Raw genomic sequence first — 22,808 nt, forward strand, 5'->3', positions numbered from 1 at the left:
AATATATTGTTTTTCTCATAAGCTGCCCCTATTCCTATTCTTCTGCCTCTTGTTCCACCACCAGAGGAGAAGAAGCCAGGTAAGAATATTTAAAGTATTTGGATAGCATGTGTATGTTTAATTATGACTGTGTTGTTTTGGTTTGTTTTAATTAAAATTTAACTTTTTTTTTTTTTCTAAGCAGAAAAGAAGGTTTCAGTAAAGAAAGTCTCCAAAAAGGTGGTTAAAAAGGGTCCTGAAGACATCCAACCACCTAAAGGTAACTTTAAAAAACAAACAAAAAAAAGTCTCTTAAGAATAGTAAATTTACTTTCTGGAACAGACATCTGTTTGATTTCTGTCTATATGTTAAATACATACACATTTAAAATCCAAGCTGATTAGGACTGCTGGGGAAAAAAAAAAAAAAAAAGGCACTTAAACTAAACTGTCCGTAAGGGAGAAATCATTTCATTAACTGTGAACATTCAATACACCTTGCAGATTCCAGGCTATATTTTATTTATTTATTTATTTATTAAGTTCCTGAGGTTCTGCCAGAGAAGCCCAAAGAGGTCAAAATAACATCTATGGCAAGGAGAGAAGAGATTCATGAAGAAAAAATGGAAATATATGAAAAGTCCAAAGAGCCTTATGAAGAATGGGAAGAAGATTATGGAGAAGAGCATGATTATTATTTCAGGGAAGAAGGTTATGATGAAGGGGAAGAAGAATGGGAAGAAGCTTATGAGAAAAGAGAAGTGGCTTATGAAGAAACACGAGTCATTCATGAAGAAGGTATAAAAGAGTTTTAATTATCTTACAGTTTGAATCTTAATATACTGCCAAGTTGCGATTGCTACTTGATAATACAAGGAGCATGGTATGGCAAGATATAGATGCAGATAGAAAGTGATACATTATAATATGATTACCAATGGACTTCACAGATTGGACCATCTTTAAAACTTAATATGAATTTCTAGTTTGTAAGGTTATGTGTTATTTTTAGTTGTTTTAGTTATTTCTCCTATCATTTTCATGCATTCTACATAAACTTGATTTAGGTTAGATGTTTCAGACATTAATTTTTTGATGTTAATAACTGGATAATTTTGCAAGTCCTTGTATACTTTAACTGTCTAAGGTGGTAGTAATGTGTATGCCTCTAGGACTAGAAAATGGTTCTGTTGAGAAAACATCAAACACGGAAATGAACAAAAAATTTTACTGCAACAGTTAGATCTTCAAAACTCTGTGTATGTTTCAACTTCATAATCATATAATAGTATAACTAATTACTTCTGTCCTTAGTGAGCCTTTAGACAATGCATTTTTCATCATTAAAAATTGTTTTTATTTTTAAAGTGGCTGAAGTTCCTAAGAAGCCTGTTCCTGAGCAGAAGCCTCCAGCAATTACAGCAGAAAAGAAAGAAAAGAAAGAAGTAACAGTTCGTAAAGGTATGACTTTCCTGCAAAACTAACAGCAACATTCAGATTTCTCTCTCTAATACATCCCCTTCAAGCTGAACTGTGATTGCTATTCAGATATCCTTGAATAGGAATTTTCCTCATGTTGGACAGTTACATGACCAAGGGTCATGGCAAACCTTCCTCTTCTTCCACCTCAGATTTTCCAGCAGAGAGAGAATACTGGCAAGGGTGGTTGAAGCAAACCAAGAATTGCTAGCAAAATCAAGCTAAGCTTCAGTTATCTTTCCTTCTCACTATATATTAGCTTTGGGTCTGGGTGGTGCTTTTAAGCCAGTGAAAGCTGCACTTCTGAGAAGTGTCCTCCAAATAGATCACTGCATATCTGTCAGGGGAAGTGGGCCATATCACCTCTTTCACATGTACTTTTACCATTATTGTAGTGAACAATGCCCTAAATAAAGTATTGGATACACAAAGTTTATCACATCTTAAGCGGGGGGGGGAGGATCCAGTTCTACCTGTTTTATGTCTAGAAAATAATTTGCAAGATGATTTAAATGATAAATATATATGAATCACTTACAGTTGTCAAGAAACCTGTTGAAGAAAAAGTTGAGATTACCACTCAGAGGGTCGCAGAAGAAAAAGTCAAACAGGCTGAGGGTAACTACTGTTTAAATGTCATACTGTTTAGTGTCATCTTTACATGAAAGTTGCAGTTGTTGTTACTTAGGTGATCTGCATATGCTTTGTCTTCATTTAACATGGATTTGAACAATTTTTCAGCCTGAAACAGCTCTAGTAAAAGCTTCTGGTGAATTGTGTAAAAGGAAGACAAAAAAATTTAGGGGAAAATAGGAAATGTAGATATTAACATTGAATGCTTTAAAACAGGAAGGGTGCGTAAATTTGCATCAAGTGACAAAATATGTTCCACTCTGAGCTCAAGACATGAAATCCCTGTCTTCCTCAGCTTTCCACCTTGACTTGTCTACCAGGGTGTCTTGAATAAATGTTTGAAATAAAGATGCATCCTTATTCTCTTGGTAACTCACTCTTCTTGTATAACATTTACCATTCTGCAGCAGGAGTCTGTTGAATAGAATTCAGAACATATTGGGATATGACCTTCTGTCATACATCCTGAGCTACCCACCCCCTTTAGAAGGCAGCAATAAAATGAATGAAGCAAACACATTCCTTCTGTTGCTTTGCACAGTTCTGAAGAGCCTGGCTTAGCTGCTGAGCTAGATCATGTTTGTCACGTTTTTTGTGTTTTCAGCATTATTCCTAAATAGCTGTAGATTTATTTTGATCTCCTTGACAAATACATGACTGATTAACCAAATTTAATGTCAACAGTAACAAAGAAAGTTCCACCACCAAAACCTTCAATGATCGTTGAAGAAAAAGTTATAAAAAAGAAAGGTACAGATCAACATCTTTCAATTGCAGTTTATGTTTTCACCAGCACCCTGAGTATTTTCGCATCTCTTGTGAATATGTAGGGCTGTTTATGTACCTGAATTTTTTGTATTGGTCATGCTGTGACTAGTTGCATTGTTTAAAGCATTTGTGATTGGCCTTGTGATTCATCTTTAAATAACTTATAGGATATTGCTGTGTGATTTAGTTTTTTCTCTTCATATACTCTGCCTGCTGACATATGCTTACATAATAATGGCCCAGTGTCCCAACACACTTCTTTGAAGAAATGCCTTTGGTGTTATTCTGATACACTAGTTCTGAAAGTCTGTGCATGCATTTATTTTAAATTCTGGGGTTAAAAGTGTCTGTGTCTTTAGACTCTTAATAGATACTACATTTTTACTTGTTATGCTTGTTTTGTGTTCAGTATTTTAGAATGTGAATACTGACTGTCTAAATATGTCTAAGATTTAAGTACATAATACAGATAGAGATTTTGTAAAAACTCACATGCTTTCTACCACTACTGTGGATCTAGGATATAAAATACTAAAACAAAATCCTATCTTTAAAGTACCGACAGTAGAAACATGGACTGTTTCAGAAGAAAAGATGTCGGTTTCTGTCCACAGAGAAGAAGAGTACTCATATGTCACAGGTATGTACAAAACCAAAAATCTGTACACCCCAAAAAAATAAATAAATAAAATTAAATACAATGAAAAATAAAATTGAAAAAAAATCTACCTTGCTATACTTTCTTTAAATCTGTTTTTATATGTGGCAAATTACATATTTAGACATAATGTACATCTACGTTTCAATATGCATTGCTTCTTTTTGTTTGTTGTGTTATGTAGCCTCAGTTTTCTTTAGATTAACAGATGTTAATATCTAAGCTATTTTACCTTGTTAAAATGCTTTTATTTGAAGAGCCAGCAGAGCATGAGAAGACAGTTGAAGAAAGATTCTTTGAAGCTGTTTACCCAATTGAAGGTAGATCGATTATAATGAGAAGTTAATATTTAAGATTTTTAAAACATTTTGAATTCATTTGTCAATCAAAACTCACTGTGAGATTTGCACATGCTGTTAATTTTCTGGCTGCCTTTTTCTTAACATATTAATGTATGTGTTTCAGTGGACCTTGGTGTACTGGATACACGTAGTATCTTCTTAAAAGTATTTCAGATTTACTACAGACATTGACATTTCATATCTCCAAGTTTAACATCTTTCAAATTCCCATTGCAGCACGTAAGGAAGTCAAAGAGGAGGAAGAAGAAGAAGAGGTCATTTCTGCAGAACTGGAGATCCCTCATGATGAAGGTGAACAATATCATCATCATGTGCCTAATTTTTTAGAGTTTTCATCTTATTTGGCTGTACTGCTCTTTACCAAAGGACAGCATATTAGAATTCAGATCATTCCATTTCACTATGGCTCTACTCCCAAAAGTTCTATACCTACTGCATTTCTAACCTCTACTTCTTCATGACTGCTTTAATTAATTTTTTGAATATTTTTTAAATGAGACTGTTGTATCTGTCTGATAAAACAAAATATTTTTTGACAATACCGTGTTTGCTTACCCAGCATGTTGAAGGCAGCCTACAGTGATTTACTAAATATTTTCAGTCTTCTAAATGTTCACCACTTCTCTCTTCAAAGTGCCTGAGATACCAGAGAGGCATGTATCAGAAGAAAGAAAGCCTGTTCCTGTCCCAAAAGAAGTTCCACCAGCTAAAGGTATTTCTACTGCCCTAGTATAAAACACAAACAAACAAAAGAAAAAAAAAGTTATTGTCTTTCATTATATGTTTTTTAAGTTGTCTTGAATGTATTTATAAATTTGATATTTATGTGGTTTTGGCTCTGCACTATCTCCTTTCTCTTTTTTTGCTTTGTTCTATAACTTTATTTACAGTGCTTAGGTGTCTCAGCTTTGGCTCTTCCCTTTCCTAACAATTTTGTGTTTGTTTGTATTTAGATTGTGTGGATTTTGCAGATAAGTGTAGGGTGTTTTTGCTTCAATACAGTGCCATGAAAGATGATAGTACATTAATATTAACGTAGATATTTTATACTGTATTTTATTGTCTCTCCTAAGTAGTCTGCTGCTTGTCCAAAAGGTTTTACAGTGCATTGTGCTGTGGTCCTCAGCTGCTTGTCCAAATATTATGCTTTATAAAGCAATTTTGTCACTGAAATCTGGATAAGTGTTACAAAAACTAAAGCCCTCTCACTTTGACAATGCTTTCCAAAGTTCCTGAGGTACCTAAGAAACACGTTCCAGAAAAGAAAGTTGCTGTTACTAGAAAGGAAGTGGCTCCCCCAGCAAAAGGTACAGCATCTTTTGAAAGTGGACTTTTACCAGTCCTGTACTATTGTTCTAACTTCTAAATATATGTAGACTTTGTGTGCTATGTTATATGTCTGTTCTCACCTAAGACAAATTCAAAAACACTGGAAAGATTACTGAAACACATTTTAATATCTTTAAAGTGCCTGAAGTGCCTAAAAAACCTGTTCCTGAAGAAAAAGTACACGTTCCTGTTCCTAGAGAAGAACTTCCACCTGCCAAAGGTATACTTGGTGATGGACTATACATGTACCTCTTAAATATCTGTTTCTGTTGTTGTTTTTGTCGCTGTTCTTAACTTATCTATGTCAGGAAAGTACATATATATGTATATATATTTAATGTATAATTGTTTGTGCATATATAACACTTTTTAAGGCCAGGTAACATACTTGAACAGCTCTTTCCTCAGTTAAGAAATCAATTTCAAAACACGTTGCAGTGAATAGTTTAATATTTTTTACAAATATTTGTTGATCATCTTATATCTTTCCATGTTAAGTGTATTATTTATGTGTTCTATGATGTTTCTTGATATCCTTCTAAACAGATGTCTTTCTATAATACTCCAGTAGATCTTTCAAAAACAGAATTCAGTTGTCTTACATTTTATCTTTTTTAAGTGCCAGAGGTGCCCAAGAGAGCTCCCCCAGAGAAAAAAATTTCTGTTCCAAAAAGAGAAGAAGCTCCACCACCTAAAGGTATACCTAAATAAAATATCACTCTTTTCTTGTTATCTTAAACATCTTGATTGTGTGGGTAAATTTTCATTTTGATTGTTAAGTGAATCTGGTTTTGGTTGTACTTCAGTTATATTAGCTATGTACCTTTTGTGTCAGTTTTGTCAGTCCTTTAGATGTAGTCTTAAAACACCTGTAATTTGAGTTATTTAATATTATTTTAATTAATATACCTGAAGTGCCAGAAGTACCCAAGAAAACAGCTCCAGAAGAAAAACTACCTTATGCTCCCAAAGTAGAAGAGGCTCCACCTGCAAAAGGTACGATATTGTTTACTGCAGTCTTCAGAACATTAATATTTACTTCAATTTGCTCAGCTGTTGTGTTTTGTTAACAGAATATGTCCGTGTGTAATCTTTTCCAATAATACATTTCTGTTATGTGTTTCCTTTTCCAGTTTTGCACTTTCTAGATCCTAAAACTAAATGCATTTTTTTTTAAGTGCCTGCAGTTCCTATAAAACCTGTCCCTAAAGAAAAAGTACCTCCTGCTGTTCCTAAGAAAGTTGAAGCTCCTCGAGCTAAAGGTACGCTTTCCAGTAGAATGAAAGAATATGCTGTTTCTCAACTTCTGTGTGGTGTATGTTCTGTGCTGTTTTCAGTCATTGATTTGTGCTTGCTCTGTGAATTGTGCTGTACTGATTTTGTGACAATGCATCAATGGATTATTTTGTATGTGTTGTGCAGTACTTACAAAAATACTATTTGTAAATGTTGAATCTCTGTTATATGTTATTTGCTCAATGCCCTTAAGCAATTCTTTGGAAACTTAGATTTAACATCTTGCAACATTGCTTCCACACTAGGATTAGAAATTCATCCATTTAATGTTATTATCTTTCAAAGTGCCTGAAGTGCAGAAGAAAGCAACTTTTGAAGAAAGAATATTCAAAACAGAAGAAAGAATATCTGTAGCCATTCCAGAGGAAATTTCACCACCTGAAGGTACTCTATAAACAAACACTAATGAGAAACTTGTGCTTTTACTAGAAGTCTGTTGTTCTAAAACCAAGATCAAAATAAGAAAAAAAAAAAAAAATTGTGTTATTTACCTTGAATGAGTTTTCTACTGGAATACTTTATGGACTTGCAGGCAGTTAAGATCTTCTGAGTGCCACTTACCATTTCAGTCCTGAATGCCAGGATCCCAACCCACTGACATGAATGGAAATTCTACTACCAAACACAATGATCTCAGGATCAAGTTTTCATGAAATCATAGTAAGATGTATGTATAGGTGTATAGTGTTGAGGTTAGACTCCAGTACTTAGGACTGTAGCTATGGATTTCTTATAAGCCCTACAATGTCCTCTGAAGCACTGCAGATAGATAACAGTACTATTCTCTCTGCAGCTTTAGCTTCTCACTAGCTCTTTTAGATCAGATTCTCATACTCAAGGGAGGTTGAGATCACTTATTTTAAGTTGGCATAATTTTAACAAAGACCTGTTTGGAGATATCCAAAATCAACATTCTGACTGTTTTCCTATCCCATTCATGACTTGCCAGTCAATACAATTTACGTATTCTCTTCAAAAATAAAAATAATTTTTAAAAATAGTTACGGAAGTTTAGTGGAGGACTTGTTAGTGTTAGGTCAGAGGTTGGACTAGGTGATCTTGGAGGTCTCTTCCAACCTAGATGATTCTGTGATTCTGTGAAGTTATTCATGTCAAATATGAACATGCAAATACATATATTCATATGGGTAGATATACTGTTAATTTCTGTCCCCTGCTTGTCAACCTTTTACCCTCAAACAAGTTGATGTTTTCCCTGATACAGTCATATTTGTAGATATACGTATGCCAGGTTTTCCTTTCAATACTTGACCTATCCTTATCATCTTGTTTTTGTCCCTCTTACTTTTATGTAGCTGGATCAAAGAGAAACATCTAATTCTTTGGCCCTTGTCTCCCCACATCAGTTGTTGTGATGGAGAGGTTTGGGGAGTTGAGGCATTCTGATGTACTGACCATTGACCAGCAAAAGATATTTGAGACAGATAACAGCACACAATAGGGTACATGAGGCATGCATAACAGACATCATTTAGTGCAAGTCATACTTATATGTGTGCATGGCAGTTTCACAGAATGAATCATACAATCATAGAATGGCCTAGGTTGAAACAGACCTTAAAGATCATCTAATTTCAACCCACCGGCTCTGGTCAGGGTTGCCAGCCACTAGAGCAGGCTGCCCAGAGCCGCATCCAGCCTGGCCTTGAATGAAGGCCAGTTTCTGTATAGTATGCATAGTTTCTGTATATTTTCTGAAACTTCTGCAAGTTTCCGTATGGTATGCATATCTGCCAACTTTTCTTGATCTTCTTGCCCATCCACTGATCCATCAATCCATCCACCAAAAACACTAAAACTAAGTATTTTCTTTGAAGAACCAACAGTTGAAGAATGGGCTGAAGAAGAAATGGAGGAAGTATCTATTTCCATTCACAGAGAGGAGATTTCTGAAGGTATGACCACAATTCAAGAATACTAGGCAGAAGCAAACAGAGATTTTTATTTTATATCAAAAATATCGTAGATTAAGATTTATTCTATTTAAAAGGAAAATTTACTACTGCATAAATATGCCTTAAGTTTCATATTTTATAAACTTTAACACTATGAATGTCTACAATTTCTTTGACTTGCTTTTGAAAAGTGTGGTTAATCCTGTTTTAACACTGAAAATAATGAGTTATCTCTTGGCTGTTGAGAATTATCAGCCCTTCATTATTTTTTACAAAAATTCTCTGTTGAAAATTACTCTTTCACCTTGTTTCTCAAATGAAGTAAAATCTCTTCAGAATATCATGATGTACTCTGTTTCCTCAGGCTGTTTCATGGCAAAATGACTAAGTTGTTTCCACCTGTAAATTCATTGGTGGTAACATACCCTGATTGTCTCAATTACTTTTACAGGTGACACCGTAGAAAGTATTTACAAAGGATGGCTCTAGCCAAAAAATTTTCTCAAAATCTGGGAGAGAGGCTTTCTCAAAATAGACAAATTCTAATATTAGTGAACTAGTGAGCAGAGGAATGGAAGTGCTGATCTGGCATTTTAAATGCTGAACATTTTCAAATTCCACAGAAATACAAGATAGGAGCTCAATCTCAGTTCCGTTTAAATTGCTTGGACTTGTTTCATCAGCTTCAGAGCAAGCAGGAGGGTTTGAATCTAGTTTTTGTAACCTAGTAATACCAGAGGTGTCTTTTAGTAATGCACACTGCTTATTCTTGTCTTATCAAATATTTTATTACTTACAAAGGCCATAAAGATGGTAATAAATGTCAAATACTGAAATCAAGTATCTTTATTTTACTATTTTCAAGTGACTGAAGAAGAGTCTTACTACATAGAGGAGAAGGTAACTCTTCCTATAAGAGAGGAGGTCCCACCCACTAAAGGTACACATTAATTTCATTTACGAAATATTGATTGTTTCAGTGTTCCTTGTTTCATCAGTCTGAGTGTTGTCACTACACGTTTCTCTAGTTGTTTTTTGTTGTTGTTGTTTTGTTTTTAATATATTAAGGAAATGCTTGCATGTTAAAGTGGTACTATTCCTCTTTGTAAAACTTTGTATTGTAATCTCTTAAAGTGCCTGAGAAGCCTAGGAGAGTTGCTCCTGAACCAAAAATTCCAGCTGCCCCTCAGGAAGCTCCAGCAGCTAAAGGTATAAAACAGTTCCTCATCTGGGTCATGTATTCTTGTTTCTTCCAGGGGGTATTGTTTGCCTTACTGTCTTTCTGTGTTGACATGTGCAATGTCTGCTTTCAGTGATGAATGGTTGTCTCAAATTCCATCTCGTACTATGAAAAGTTTGTGTTAACTCAGCAAAATGTTACTAGTTAAAAAAAAAAAGACAATTACAAATAAAGCAGTTTAGTATTCTTTCTCATCTTTCCATCTTACTTATTTTTCTGAAGTGCCTGAAGTTCATAAGAAAGCAGCTCCTAAAGAGAAAGTACTGATCCCTGTTCCTAAGAAAGTGGAGGCTCCACCAGCAAGAGGTATATCAGTGGTTTGCTCCTGTTGCAAAAAAATGACTTTAGTGCTGCATTCTTTCTTTGACATTTATCATGATAGATATCTATAAATATATATATATCATACCAATTTTCTTCAACATTAATAACAAATTTCTTCAACATTAAACATGTGCTTATGTCTGATTGTCTACAATATGGACTGTGTTCTCTGTCTTGCTGATGGTATTTATATGCTATTTCATCTTTTATGTTATCCCTTTTGGTGAGATCAATCCAATTTTCTAAAGTTGCACAATCTTTTTTAAGAACCTCCAGAAGAACAAGTGTCCACTTTCGAGACAGATGTTGAAGAAACTCCCTCAACCAAAGGTAAACAGAGAATGACATCATGGAGAATTTTTTGGTTGGTCTTGTGGTACTTGTATTTAGGCATTTTACATAAAAATTGTTTTTGTTAATATCTGAAATCTGTTTGCATCTCCCCGTTCTTTTGGTTATTTACTCTGCTTTGTCTGCACTGTGCCTGTAAAGTACACTCTTCTTCAGTGTCTCATTTTTGTTATTGAAGTTTCTTTAGCATTTTCTTTTACAAAAAAGTCAGATGAAGTAGAAAAAATCAAATATGCCTGCATTTAAAATACTACAATTAAATATTCTTATTCTTTTTAAGTGACTGAAGTGCACAGGAAAATTATCACAGAAGAAAAAGTTGCAGTTGCTAAAAAAGATGAGACTCCACCCAAAAGAGGTATATAATTTTTCAGAGCTACACAAGAGAAGTCTTGTTTCAGAATACTGATTTATATTTATAATGTCTGATTGTATAAAAAAAGTTGTTTCAATGTTTGCTGTCATTTCTTTATTTGACTTAAAGAATTGCCAGGTCTCTGCTTTTGTGTTTTGTCATCTGATCATGTTAGCAAACTGTGATTAATTCAAAATCTTTTAAAATAAGAATTTGTTTAATAAATAAATAAATAAATAAATAAATTTAATGCCAGCAGTGAGGAAGACTGTGCCAGAAGAGAAAGTTCCTGTTCCAGTTTCACGGAAAGTGGCAGTTCCACCAGCTAAAGGTATATAAGTTCTTTTGAATGTAGAGAAGGCTTCTAAATATCAGATGTATGCATGCATCATATTCATCATCTGAATGGGTAATAAAACCCCAGGCTCTCCCAACTAGATTTTAAATGAAAAGCAGCTTTGTCATCTCCCTTGCAAAAAAAATGCAGAAGGTAATGGAGAACAGTCACACACCTGCGTTCCTTGCATTTTCTAAGCTACTAGTAACTTAATTGATTATACTATCTGCTTGAGAGCTTTGGAAAGCTGAACAAAGACATTTACTCAGCGAAGACAATTTATTCAACAAATATCAACACATTTAGAAAAAAACTATCAATGTTTTATAACATAGTCAATATTCAGAGTGGAGGGTTTCAGACTTAGAAATATGTCTTCTGCTTCTGTGTTTTTTTGTGTCTTCTGCTTTTCTTGTGTTTGAAAAGTAATTTTGTAATGTATGCTTTATATGTGGTGTTTTGTGATTAAATAATATTTCTGAAGAGCCTGGAGACATCTCACCTTCATCTCCATCTTTGTATCTTCAAATTGTGTCGATATGCTGTTTGCTTTATGATGTGATTTGTATTTCTATTCTGTCTCTGTATTTCTTATTCTAATATTCTATGTATTATTTTAGTATCTTATAATATTAACACTTGATGATATTTCTGCTGTTACTAAACTTGCAAGGTGTTTCAAAGCATCAAATTTACCTAGGGAATTTATTCTTGGAAAAACCCCAAACTAATCCTATACAAAATACTTAATGCATATATAGCTACTATGCACTAAAATTTCAGCTGGTCATTTTCTCATTGAATTAAGTGTCTTTATCTTTGTATGTTCAATGTAATTGTTGTGTTTATTATAAGTATCCTTGATATGTAAAAGTGTACTATTTCCCCATAATTGTTTGCCCTTAATTCTTTCCTATGAACTTTGTATGGAAGTGTGTTTTTCCTTTTAGAATTTAGTATTCTTACAACTATTATCTTTTAAAGTGCCAGGAGAGCCAAAGAAAATTATCAAAGAAGAAAGAGTATCCATTGCTGTTCCAAAAAGAAAAGTGTCACCACCACCAGAAGGTATTTCTGCCCATGGATTAATCTATGAACCAACTTCCCTAAAGCAATACCATCAGAGCTTCAAACCTGCCACTGGCATGTTGCTTATAGTTCTACTGCCTCAGCATCGTCCCAAATGAACCTTAACAGTGCCTTTGAAAAACACTAGATTTTCCCCAATTACCCTGGGTGTGGGAGGTATCAGGAAATAATAATTAGTTTTCTAAGAAACACTTAATGGGATATTTATTATTCTACACAATATTGCACCAGAGAAAAAATATTAAAGTTGGACTCTGTCTTTGAAGTACCAACAGAAGAAGAACACTGGGCTATCTCAGAGGAAGTATCCATTTCTCTTCACACAGAAGAGGAGATTTCATACAGAGGTATGAACAGACTAAAAAGATTCTATGTCCAAATTTACAAATTGTCAACTACTTAGCAAAACAAACAAACAAAAAAGCAAACAAACAAACAAGAAAACAACAACAACAACAAAAAACAGCCAATCATAATTTCTTGTCCTATGCAGATCACCAGTAATTGGTTTATCCCAAAGGTATATCTTGTAGAGTACTAAAGGTACCAAAGGGATACCAGAACAGCATTCCATTCTCACAAAAGGCTGAAATTTTCCCTCCTGGCTTATTGCTTTTGTCATAGCGGAAAACCAACCATTTCACTAGCCCATCCTTTGCAAATCTTGCCACCTCTCAGACCTTTGAGGAAAAACAGTGCAGCCTTTTTCTTATTTATATTAATATGCTTTCCTCTTCTGAAAAGAAAGTGTGTGCTTTCCTCTTCTGTGACAGCAATCTCTCACCTAAATCTGAAAGTCAAAGCAGCAGCCTTTACCTTTGCTCTGTTTCCCAGCTGGCTAAGACACTTAGCACAATCCCATGTATTGGACGTACCAGTTCAATGGCTTTGAAGAAAGTCTCTTAATTCATTATCCTATTACTTTGGGTAGCAGTCTATTGATTTGTGGAAAATGAGTCACAAGATGCCTCATATTTACTGCATTCAGTCCTGTTGTTGTTGATAAACATTATCAATCACTCTGAACATATCAGTATGAATTGAAAGATTAATATAATCACACCAATGTGAAGTTAAATAATTTATTTAGTCTCTCTATTGGAGAATGATGAGGGTAAAGGCAGATCATGATTATTATAAGGATAGAAGGGGACCTTTGACTGTCTATAAGGCAGGAATAATATTCTAGCTGCTCTCGTAATAGAAGGGTCAAAGCAAAAGGACGTCAAATTCAACAGTTCTCCCATGGGATGCCAAAGAGAGGTGGTGTAGCTGGGACAAAACAATCCAAAAAATACTTGAGTTTCCTGACAAAGATACTGACGCACAATGCAGGTTTTCTAATCGAATCAACTGAAGTTACCAGGTCCAATCAGTTTTAGTTTAAGATTTTAAATGCACAAGTACCTGACCTTTACAATTATACATCAGGAAGGATTCTGCAAGAAAATCTTTAAGGAGGTGGTCAGTGTTCACATTGCCCTAAAACTAACACCCACAGCAAACATCAAGAGTCGTGGTAGCCATTCACTTCACCTCTACCCTCACTGTAGCCTACCATGAAAAAACCTGTATAAATTCTCAAATCTATCACTGACAAAAGGGATTCCATCTCTAAATATCAAAATATCTCTGATCTGTTAAGAAAAGTCCAAAGTTATCATCTTAGCAAGCCCAGCTGTCTCCCAGGTGTTAAAATGCTAGAGTAATTTTTTTGTTCAGTTTCCCTTGATATTGGTCAGAAAGTCCCATGAGACCTGCCTCAGAAGACAAAACCTATGCACTGCTGCTCTAAAAAAAGAGAATATGCTGCTTGAGTATAGTGTGCATTCTTTCCTGAATAAATCTTACAAACTGAACATATTTGTATCTTAATCTTTTGGAACTTTTTCTGCCATTATAGGCAATGATTGCTTGCCATGCCTGAATAAAAAGTAATTGTATAAAGCAATTGACAGAAGACAAACAGTACCTTCCCCACTGAACAATGAATTCTTTTGCCTTTAATTAGGCCAGAACTCTTATCCATAGTCATCCACTCACACAGCTTTTTTTCTATGTGCTCCTTTTTCTTCATTTGGAGTTTCCTTTGCAAATCTTTTGTTAGCAATGACTGAGACTTTGCTCTATTGCTGAGGTAGTATAAGATGTCACTGTTGTGGATAATGGCAGCCACAGAGGACACAAATGGAATTTAGTGATTTTGTAGCTGGTTGAATTTGGATTTTGAGCTCTGCCCATTAAGAAGCTTAAATCCACTGCTGGCAGAAGAAGGTGAAGCAGGAATCATCTCAGATACTTATGTTGGAACCTTGAAATGTTTGTTGTTGATTTATTGAATAGCAGTCTAATTGCTTCCATAATTACGAGTCCAGTGTCAATATATGTGGTTGTCTTCTATGTGTCAGCCATGTATTTGTAAGATATTTTTAATGTGTTTTGACAATAATATTTTTGCTCTTAAACACCACTTTTTCAAGTTATTAAATATAAATGTACTGTATTTTTTAAGTGCCTGATGTACCAGAGAGGGCTATCATTGAAGAAAGAGTACCAATTTCTCCTCCTAAAAAAATGCCAAGAGCACCAGCCAAAGGTATACTGGATAGAGTGCTGAAATATGATACAAATGTTTTTTGTGTCTTGTGTGTTCCATGTACAGAGGATAATACTGATTTTTTTTCTAAGGAATGTTTGTCCTTTGGTATAATTCTTACTTGACAATGCTTGTGATCCTTAGTGTCAGTAAGATCTACATGCTAAATTTTAAGATTCTTTTCACTGATATCTTTTTAAGCGCCTGAAATACGCAAGACAGTTGTCCGAAAAGAAAAAGTGTATGTTGAAGTTCCTCAGGATGAAGAGGAAGAAGTTCCACAATATGAAGAAGTAACCAGATATGAGAAGGAAGTAATCCATTACAAGGAGGAAGTCCACCCTTATGAAGAAGTTAGTCCCTATGAGGAAGAAGTTCCTCAGTATGAAGTTTCTCAATATGAAGAGGAAGAAGTCACCCATTATGAAGAAGAAGCTGCTTATTACGAAGAGGAAGTTCCTCAATATGAAGAGGAGGAGGTGGAAGCTCCCCAGTATGAACAGGAGACTCCCCCACCAGTTAGAGGTATACTTTTATTTTAGGACTGTGTGAGGAAAAAATAGTATCTGTTCCTTCAGTTAATGTATCCAAGTTTTGTTTTATATGTTCCAGTTTGGTTTACATCTTACTTTTTCCAAGGCATTTTATGAATAGAATATACTGTAGAAAACAAGCTGGGCTGCTGTATGCCTACTCTTCACTACTACTTCTACAAATTTAAATGTTCTATGCCATAAATGTTCATTCCTCTTTACATAAATTCTGTATAACCCACTAAGAAAAATTAATTTAAATTTATCTTGTCCTTGTCTGAGATCAAATTTTCCTATCAGTCTCTGTCTGAAATGTTTAGAATTGCATATGAGAACTGTGTGTCATGAACAAAATTATTTGTATCTAGAAAATACGTGGGGTATTTGAAAATAAGTGATTTTGGAACACTAGTCTTTTTTACTTCCTCTCAGAAATGTTTGAGAAAATCTATATTTGTTAATGTATTTATTTTTGAAAGGGAACAGTATATTTTCATGGAACACAAAAATACAGAAGTTCTATTAAATCGCCATAGTTAAAAGCTCTTACGTTTAGATGTTTTCCTTAGGAATAATGTATATAGTGATGGTGTAAATTTTCACTACTTAGAGAGGACAACTAGCTTTGGTCTAGGTCTTGCTAATAAAGTTTTGCTACATGAAGACATAGGCTAACTATATCTATTTTTCCAAAATTATATAATCATCTAAGAGTACATAAAAATGTATATTTTCCAGTCCTGATTCAAATCACATAGTGCTTCTTCTCCAAAAGGAAGGTCAGGATTTCTTTTGACTAACTAATGAATTTCAAAACTATTTATAACATCGTTTGCACTAGAATTTTGATACATTGGTTAGCACATTTTCCTAGTAAAGAAAAGGCCATGCTGCACACAGCAAAAGCGAAGTTTATCCTGAACAGGAAATATTAGGATTGGCTAAAGTTTTATTGACTTTATCCTAGCAGTTAAGTTTAATTCATATGTGCATCAATCTTTCTCCAGTATGCTCAGATCAAATGATTACTCTCCTATCATCATAAAACTTGTATGGATATTTAGCCATTTTGGAGTACAAAAACTGTTAAGATAAAGTTTAGTTGAAATTTTTGCCCCACTGTAGTTAAAGGGAAAAATTCTACTTATTTCAGCATTCAGGATTTTATTTTATTTTATTTTATTTTATTTTATTTTATTTTATTTTATTTTATTTTATTTTATTTTATTTTATTTTATTTTATTTTATTTTATTTTATTTTATTTTATTATTTTCATTGAAGTACACCACTCATATACAATGTCAGTACCCACCAAATTGTGGTATAAACTGCTGTGTACTTGTCATATATTCATAGCTGTGTGTTAGAGTTAAATCAATTAACAAACTTGATCTGCTTGCTTTTTATATGTAGATAGCACTTGGAAAAATCTGAAAAGTAAAATGTAATCGGCAATATATATTCAATATACAAAACCAGCTTATTCAACATGATAAAATTAGCATATTACATGCCTGAGAAGTGTTAGCATCATAGCTCTGGGGGAAAATAAGGAGAAAAGTAGTGAAACCTTAAAGTATTTAATAAAGTAATTAAAGCAGGCTTTTATTGCAATGTTTGTTTTCATCCACTGATAGCATTTTAGTTTGCTCCAAAAATTGGAGGAAAAAATTAAATTTGTATTTTTGCAAGTTTCCCTGCCATGATGTTTCTTGATCTTCTTTAATAGCTGGTTCTAAAAAGTCACTCTCTGTCTTACTCTAAGCAATAAATAAACCCTTGAAATCAAAACTTTTTTTTTTTTTTTGATGGCATTAGTGGCTGAGCAGGGAGAATGGGCTTAAAAGCAGTGAATATATCCTGTTTGCTGTTTTACTTTGTCTTAGTGCTCAAACCATTTTAAATCATAGCTGTATGTTTTGGTTATGTACTTGGGATTTGTGCTAGGGGTGCTTGCTTGCGCTTTATTTTCCTGTTGTTTTCCAAGTAAATACCTAAGATATTAATGGTATCTTTCAAGTGCCTGACGTGCCCAAGAAGGCTGTTCCAGAGGAAAAAATACCAATTCTGAAGAAAAAAGAAGCTCCTCCAGCAAAAGGTATATAATCTCTTGATGTTAGCAGACATTCTCTGGATGTGTAATTCACACTATATCTTAGATGCATTACTTTTTCTGTTCTTTGGGAGGGGGCTCTGCATATGAAATATTTGTGCTGCTGTCTTTTTTGTTTTATTTCTGTTTTAAATAGTTTGTGGATTATGTTTTAATCAAAATAATGTTTTTGAAGTGGCTGAGGTGCCGAAGAAACCTGCACCTGAAAAGAAAGTCCAAGTGCCAAAGAAACAGGAAGCTCCCCCACCTAAAGGTATAGCAACTTGTATTAGCTGTGATCAGAAATGTCTTCTAGACTTTATTTATCTTCTCACTTGTGTTAAACCATGTGAAATCAAAAGGATTATTGATCTTAAGAATGGTGATTCTATGTGTTTGTGTTAAATTGTTTTGTGTCACTGGCTTTTATGTAAAGGTGTTTTAGCTGCTTATTCTAAACTCATTTTACAATAATATCTTTAAAGTTCCTGAAGTGTCAAAGAAACCTATGCAAGAAGAGCAGGTTCCTGTTCTTGTAAAGAAAAAGAAGGATGTCCCACCAGCTAAAGGTATATCAGCTCTTGCCTAAATGTTTGATAAAACAAAATGTTCTTTGTTCACCTTTCCTCTTTAACATAATATGAACAGTCTATTCTTGTTAGTTCATTTTGTCATTCCATTATATTGATTCATGTCATTCATATTGATTCGTTCCATTTTTATTGATTCTTTACACTGTGGTGTAATGAAAAATGAAATTCTTAAACTGCAACTATATTTTTAAAGTGCCTGAAGTACCAAAGAAACCTGTGCCAGAAGAGAAGGTACTTGTCCCAGTAACTAAAAAGGTGCAAGAGCCTCCACCAGCCAAAGGTACACCGATTTCTGATTCAACCAAGTAATTCTAATTTTATTTCTTTGGCTTTAGAAGACAGCAAGTAACAAACCCATTCCTCTTCACTGTATTGTGACTCTGTTATGAGCATTTCTTTTTGTCATGGGTGATATTCTGTGCTTTGAAAATGTCTATGTTTGTGTTGTACTATTGTTTGTCTTTTTTGGAGAGGAAAAAAAGATAATTGTTATTTACATATCTGAATTCTTTAAATGTACTTGCTGTTTCAAAAACAGCTGCTCCAGAAGATAAACAATATTTATCTTCCAGAGATAAACATTCCAAACAGCCAGACTTCCCCCCAGCCTTACTACATCAACTTGTAATGTGGTAGTTCGGATGTTTGTAAGTTCGCATCTGTGCATAAATCTGTGGAAAATTATATACTTTTAAATCAATGATTTTTTCATACACAAATTAATCATATTTGTGTAGTTACCTTATGTTAGTTGCACAGTTATTGTTTTATATTACACTGAAAATGAATTTCTTAAACAAAAATATCTTTAAAGTGCCTGAAGTACCCAAGAAAGTTCCAGAAAAGAAAATACCTGTCCATGTACATAAAAAGCCAGAAACTCCAACAGCTAAAGGTATCTTTTCTCATAAGTGAACCCATGGACAATGTTTCTTGTTGTTCCTGTATGTTTGTTATTAGAATTTCACTGAAGTATCATAGCAGTTTGTGACAAATGTACTTGCTAATTTAAACTCTTCATCTTCTGTGTAAATCATCCGTCTGTGTCTGATGTTGTGTTTAATCTTCTTACAAATAAATACTATCTTTGAAATGACAGAAATATCAAGACTTTCCCCTGAAGAGGTACCTGTCTTTGTTCCTGAGGAAGAGGAAGAAGAGGAAACTATTCCAGAGATACCAGCAAAAGGTATAGCATTTCTTCCTGAAAATTACCAAAGAGCTCTGTCCAGTTAATTAAAAGACCTTCATCTCTGTTACTTGTTTTAAGCTGGATGTAAATCTTAATTATCTTTTTGAAGTGAGTTTTCTTCTTCTTACGGGTCTTTGTGATCATTTTCCATGTTTTAGTAGTTTTGATGCTCTAAATATAATTGAAAATTTCTTATCAAAACAATATCTTTAAAGTGCCAGAGGTGCCCAAGACAGCTGTCCCAGAAGAAAAAGTGCATGTTGCAGTTCCTAAAGCAAAGAAAATTCCTCCAGCTAAAGGTATATCACTTTGCAGTGTGTGCAGATAATTCTTCTTCCTTATATTTTCGTATTTCAAAGAAATCTCCTTTTAAAGATCAATTTATAGTCATTCAAAGTCAGATCCTTGGTTCTAGCACACTTTTGCTTCCCAGCAAGCAGTACTAGATCACAGATAGGGCTTGATTTTTCATTTTGTTCTTGACCAATCAGAACTCATGTTCCCAAGGAACAATGTTTAAACAACGTTCCTGGAATAATGTCCTATGGGACTTTATCTGGAAATTCTTCAATTCAGAGAGATCTTTCCGACATGCACCTTGAGAATATATGTTAAAATTTCAAGCTTTTTAGCTAAATTTATACAAAAATAAAATGAAAGCACAATGGACTCTATAAATAACTAGAAGATGGACCCTGTCAGCAAACACTGACAATTTTTTATGTTAAAAATTAGACTAAAAATCTTCAACAATCTTTCATTTGTAGCATATGTTGGTAATATGTTTGGCAATGATGATGTGTAATTCAGAATTGGGCAAAAGAGCTAACCCTCATGTAATTCTTATAACCCAATTGCATTTTGCTATCCTTAGGGAAAGAATTAAAAATAACGAATTTAGTTTGCCTCATGCTTATTAGTGTTGTTATTTTAAAGTTGGTGTCCTTGTGTTTTGTGTTGTGATGTTTTCTTTGGGATGTTGTGCAAGTAAAGTTTTTAATATCTTTAAAGTGCATGAGGTGCCACAGAAAGTTGTGCATGATGAAGGAGAGGAAGCTTTTCCAGAGGAAACTGTACCAGCAAAAGGTACAACATCTCTTGCAAGCTACCCATGTGATCTTTTGAGCTGATTAAAATGCTTCTTTATTTCTTTTTCTGTGTAAACCTTGATGATCTTATCAGGGAGTTTGTGATCTTGTTTCATGTTTTTTAATGTTTTTGGTGCTCTGAAAGTAATTTTAAAATGTGTTTGCAAAATAATATCTTTAAAGAGCTGGAGATTCCTAAGAAACCAGTCCCAAAAGAAAAAATACCTGTACCCACTCCTGAGAAACTGGAGCTTCCTCCATCAAAAGGTACATAAATTAATAACTTTAATAACTAAGAAAACAATCTGTGCTGTTAGTCTCATTCACTAGCTATATTCATTTTATTTTATATTGTTTGTTATTTATGTTATTTTTGTGTCCCTGCTGTCTTTCTGTATTGATGTCTCAGAATACCTGTCAGATTCCTGGCAAAAAATAATTTCTGAAATGATCTGACTTGCTCATAAAGTCTCGCATGGATATAAAATGTCTTTTTACTTCAACTTCTTTTTTAAATACTTTAAATATGTTCTGCAAATCAGTTATTTCATTATGTATGTATGTATATGTCTTCTGTTGTCTTTCTAATATTACTGGTAGAGGACATTCTAAAAAGAAAATAATATCTTTAAAGTGCCTGAGATGCCTAAGAAACCCATTTCTGAAGAGAAATTACCTGTTCCTAAAAAGGTGCCAGCTCCACCAGCCAAAGGTATTTCAGTTTGTAAATGCTGTGTCATTAATAGATAATATTCTTCATACAAGTTGACCTTAGCACAAGACTTAGTATGTCTGTCTTGCATTATATTTGTCGCTACACTATAAGTTTTTGTTCTGCTGGTGGTAAGCTTCTGGGTTTGTGTTTATTTAAAAACTGTGCAGCAAGTACACTGAAGTCAGTCATATCTTTAAAGTACCCAAGGTGCCTAAGAAAGTTGTTCCTGAAGAGAAGGTAACTGTTGCTCCCCCTAAAAAAGTGGAAGCTCCTGCTGCAAAAGGTACATATGCTCCATAATGTTATTAATATACATGCTAAAATACTTTTGATCTTCTTCGTTCTAACTTTTGTCTTTGTTGTATGAGATTTCTGCTCTAATTTATGTCAAAACTCTTCAGTATCAGTGTTTGCATTGTAAAACCATAACACTGCTTATTGTGTTTGTTTTTGTTTTTACTTATACTGCTTTAAGTTTTCATTTTAATTGCTAAAAGAAAACCATATCTTTAAAGTCCCTGAGGTGCATAAAAGAGCTGTTGCAGAAGAGAAAGTACCTGCTGTTGTCCCAAAACCCAAAGAACCACCACTGAGTAAAGGTACAGATATTTTCCTTAATCACATTTTTTTTTTACTCTTCCCTCCTAAAATCTTTTAGAATATATATATTGTTTCAGGAGCATGTTCTTTTATTTTAAAGTAACTTATGCTTGTGGTTATCAATCACATTTTCTGTTCTGTGTGGATGGTCTTGAACAACTGTAAAGAATATTAAATAATTGTAAAGTTAGTAACAATAATACTGTCTCTAAAGTGCCTGAAATATCCAAGAAACTCGTCCAGAAAGTCCCTGCTCCTGTAGTGGAGAAGTATGAATATACATATGAGGAGTATGAGAAGTATGAGACATACGAAAGTATTGAAGATTTTGAGAAGGTTGAGGAATATGAAGAAATTGAAGCTTATGAGGAACCTGAAGAACCTGAGGGATATAAGGAGATTCAGGAACAGGAGTATGAAGAGGAGGCTGAGGAGAAGGAAGATATCTATGAGAAGTATGCGTTTAAGGAGAAGGAAGAGATCTATGAGAAACATGAGGAGGTTTACGAGGAGACTTACGAAATCCCACCAGCTATAGGTACATCATGTCATGATTTCTTTATTCTTATCATTGTTTGTTGAGTTTCCAGCTGCTGTTTAAGCCTCCATCTTTATATATTTCCCCATTTATACATCTATGTATGTCTGCTGCTGGTGATGATACATCCATTCAAAGTTTGTTTGTGTCCTACTCCTTCCTAAGGAATTCTTCCTTTCAAAGTGGAATAGAAAGATTCCCCATCTGACTGACAGAGCTAGTGTAGATATGATACAAGCAAAGTAAATTATAATTTTCTGGTGCAGTTCAGATTCAGTCTGGATTCAACACTTCCGTGTGTCAATGTGTTTCTTTTTCCCAGTTTAGCTCCAATGAGTAACAGAGATGTTAAAACTCAAGTAGGGCTTTCCGTCTTATCATGTTTACGATTACAGGATCATAGGATCCCTCATGCCAAACAGAAATTGCATCCAAAATGTGCCAGAAACATGTACACTGAAATTTCTTAGCTTTTGTTGCTCAAGATCTGAGTCAAATGTCTGCTCTCCTGTCTCTGCATAAATTAGGTGATTCTTCTATGAGTGGTTGCTCTGCTTGCTGTCTTTGTGTCTGTTGTAATTCCTCATAAATAACTTAAAATCCATAATTAAATATTTCTTAAAGTGCCTGAGGTGCCTAAAAGACCTCTGCCAGAAGAAAAAGTACCTGTACCTGTTCCTGTTCCTAAAAAAGAAGCTCCTCCAGCTAAAGGTACATGAGCTATAAGATAAATCTGAAAACACA

General features: G+C 34.1%; 1 protein-coding gene across 1 annotated transcript in view; it reads left to right on the forward strand.

Moving 5' to 3' along the window:
- The window catches only part of LOC106029845 (titin), a 244,523-nt gene that overhangs the window by 91,512 nt on the left and 130,203 nt on the right, over window positions 1–22,808 (forward strand). Inside the window, exons 108-148 of the mRNA XM_066999168.1 lie at window positions 23–79; window positions 182–259; window positions 523–777; window positions 1,348–1,440; window positions 1,999–2,076; window positions 2,776–2,841; window positions 3,416–3,499; window positions 3,775–3,837; window positions 4,096–4,170; window positions 4,514–4,591; window positions 5,109–5,186; window positions 5,348–5,428; window positions 5,828–5,905; window positions 6,124–6,204; window positions 6,387–6,470; window positions 6,790–6,888; window positions 8,343–8,420; window positions 9,286–9,360; window positions 9,555–9,629; window positions 9,883–9,966; window positions 10,252–10,314; window positions 10,616–10,693; window positions 10,950–11,021; window positions 12,012–12,095; window positions 12,383–12,463; window positions 14,629–14,712; window positions 14,914–15,237; window positions 17,267–17,344; window positions 17,535–17,612; window positions 17,824–17,907; window positions 18,125–18,211; window positions 18,746–18,826; window positions 19,031–19,120; window positions 19,339–19,422; window positions 20,135–20,209; window positions 20,395–20,478; window positions 20,846–20,923; window positions 21,126–21,209; window positions 21,442–21,525; window positions 21,741–22,064; window positions 22,689–22,775. Of these exons, the coding sequence (XP_066855269.1) occupies window positions 23–79; window positions 182–259; window positions 523–777; window positions 1,348–1,440; window positions 1,999–2,076; window positions 2,776–2,841; window positions 3,416–3,499; window positions 3,775–3,837; window positions 4,096–4,170; window positions 4,514–4,591; window positions 5,109–5,186; window positions 5,348–5,428; window positions 5,828–5,905; window positions 6,124–6,204; window positions 6,387–6,470; window positions 6,790–6,888; window positions 8,343–8,420; window positions 9,286–9,360; window positions 9,555–9,629; window positions 9,883–9,966; window positions 10,252–10,314; window positions 10,616–10,693; window positions 10,950–11,021; window positions 12,012–12,095; window positions 12,383–12,463; window positions 14,629–14,712; window positions 14,914–15,237; window positions 17,267–17,344; window positions 17,535–17,612; window positions 17,824–17,907; window positions 18,125–18,211; window positions 18,746–18,826; window positions 19,031–19,120; window positions 19,339–19,422; window positions 20,135–20,209; window positions 20,395–20,478; window positions 20,846–20,923; window positions 21,126–21,209; window positions 21,442–21,525; window positions 21,741–22,064; window positions 22,689–22,775 (3,924 nt within the window). The remainder of the gene's footprint in view (window positions 1–22; window positions 80–181; window positions 260–522; window positions 778–1,347; window positions 1,441–1,998; window positions 2,077–2,775; window positions 2,842–3,415; window positions 3,500–3,774; window positions 3,838–4,095; window positions 4,171–4,513; window positions 4,592–5,108; window positions 5,187–5,347; window positions 5,429–5,827; window positions 5,906–6,123; window positions 6,205–6,386; window positions 6,471–6,789; window positions 6,889–8,342; window positions 8,421–9,285; window positions 9,361–9,554; window positions 9,630–9,882; window positions 9,967–10,251; window positions 10,315–10,615; window positions 10,694–10,949; window positions 11,022–12,011; window positions 12,096–12,382; window positions 12,464–14,628; window positions 14,713–14,913; window positions 15,238–17,266; window positions 17,345–17,534; window positions 17,613–17,823; window positions 17,908–18,124; window positions 18,212–18,745; window positions 18,827–19,030; window positions 19,121–19,338; window positions 19,423–20,134; window positions 20,210–20,394; window positions 20,479–20,845; window positions 20,924–21,125; window positions 21,210–21,441; window positions 21,526–21,740; window positions 22,065–22,688; window positions 22,776–22,808) is intronic.

The sequence above is a fragment of the Anser cygnoides genome, chromosome 6 (assembly GCF_040182565.1).
Source record: "Anser cygnoides isolate HZ-2024a breed goose chromosome 6, Taihu_goose_T2T_genome, whole genome shotgun sequence".
In the NCBI taxonomy this organism is placed as follows: domain Eukaryota; kingdom Metazoa; phylum Chordata; class Aves; order Anseriformes; family Anatidae; genus Anser; species Anser cygnoides.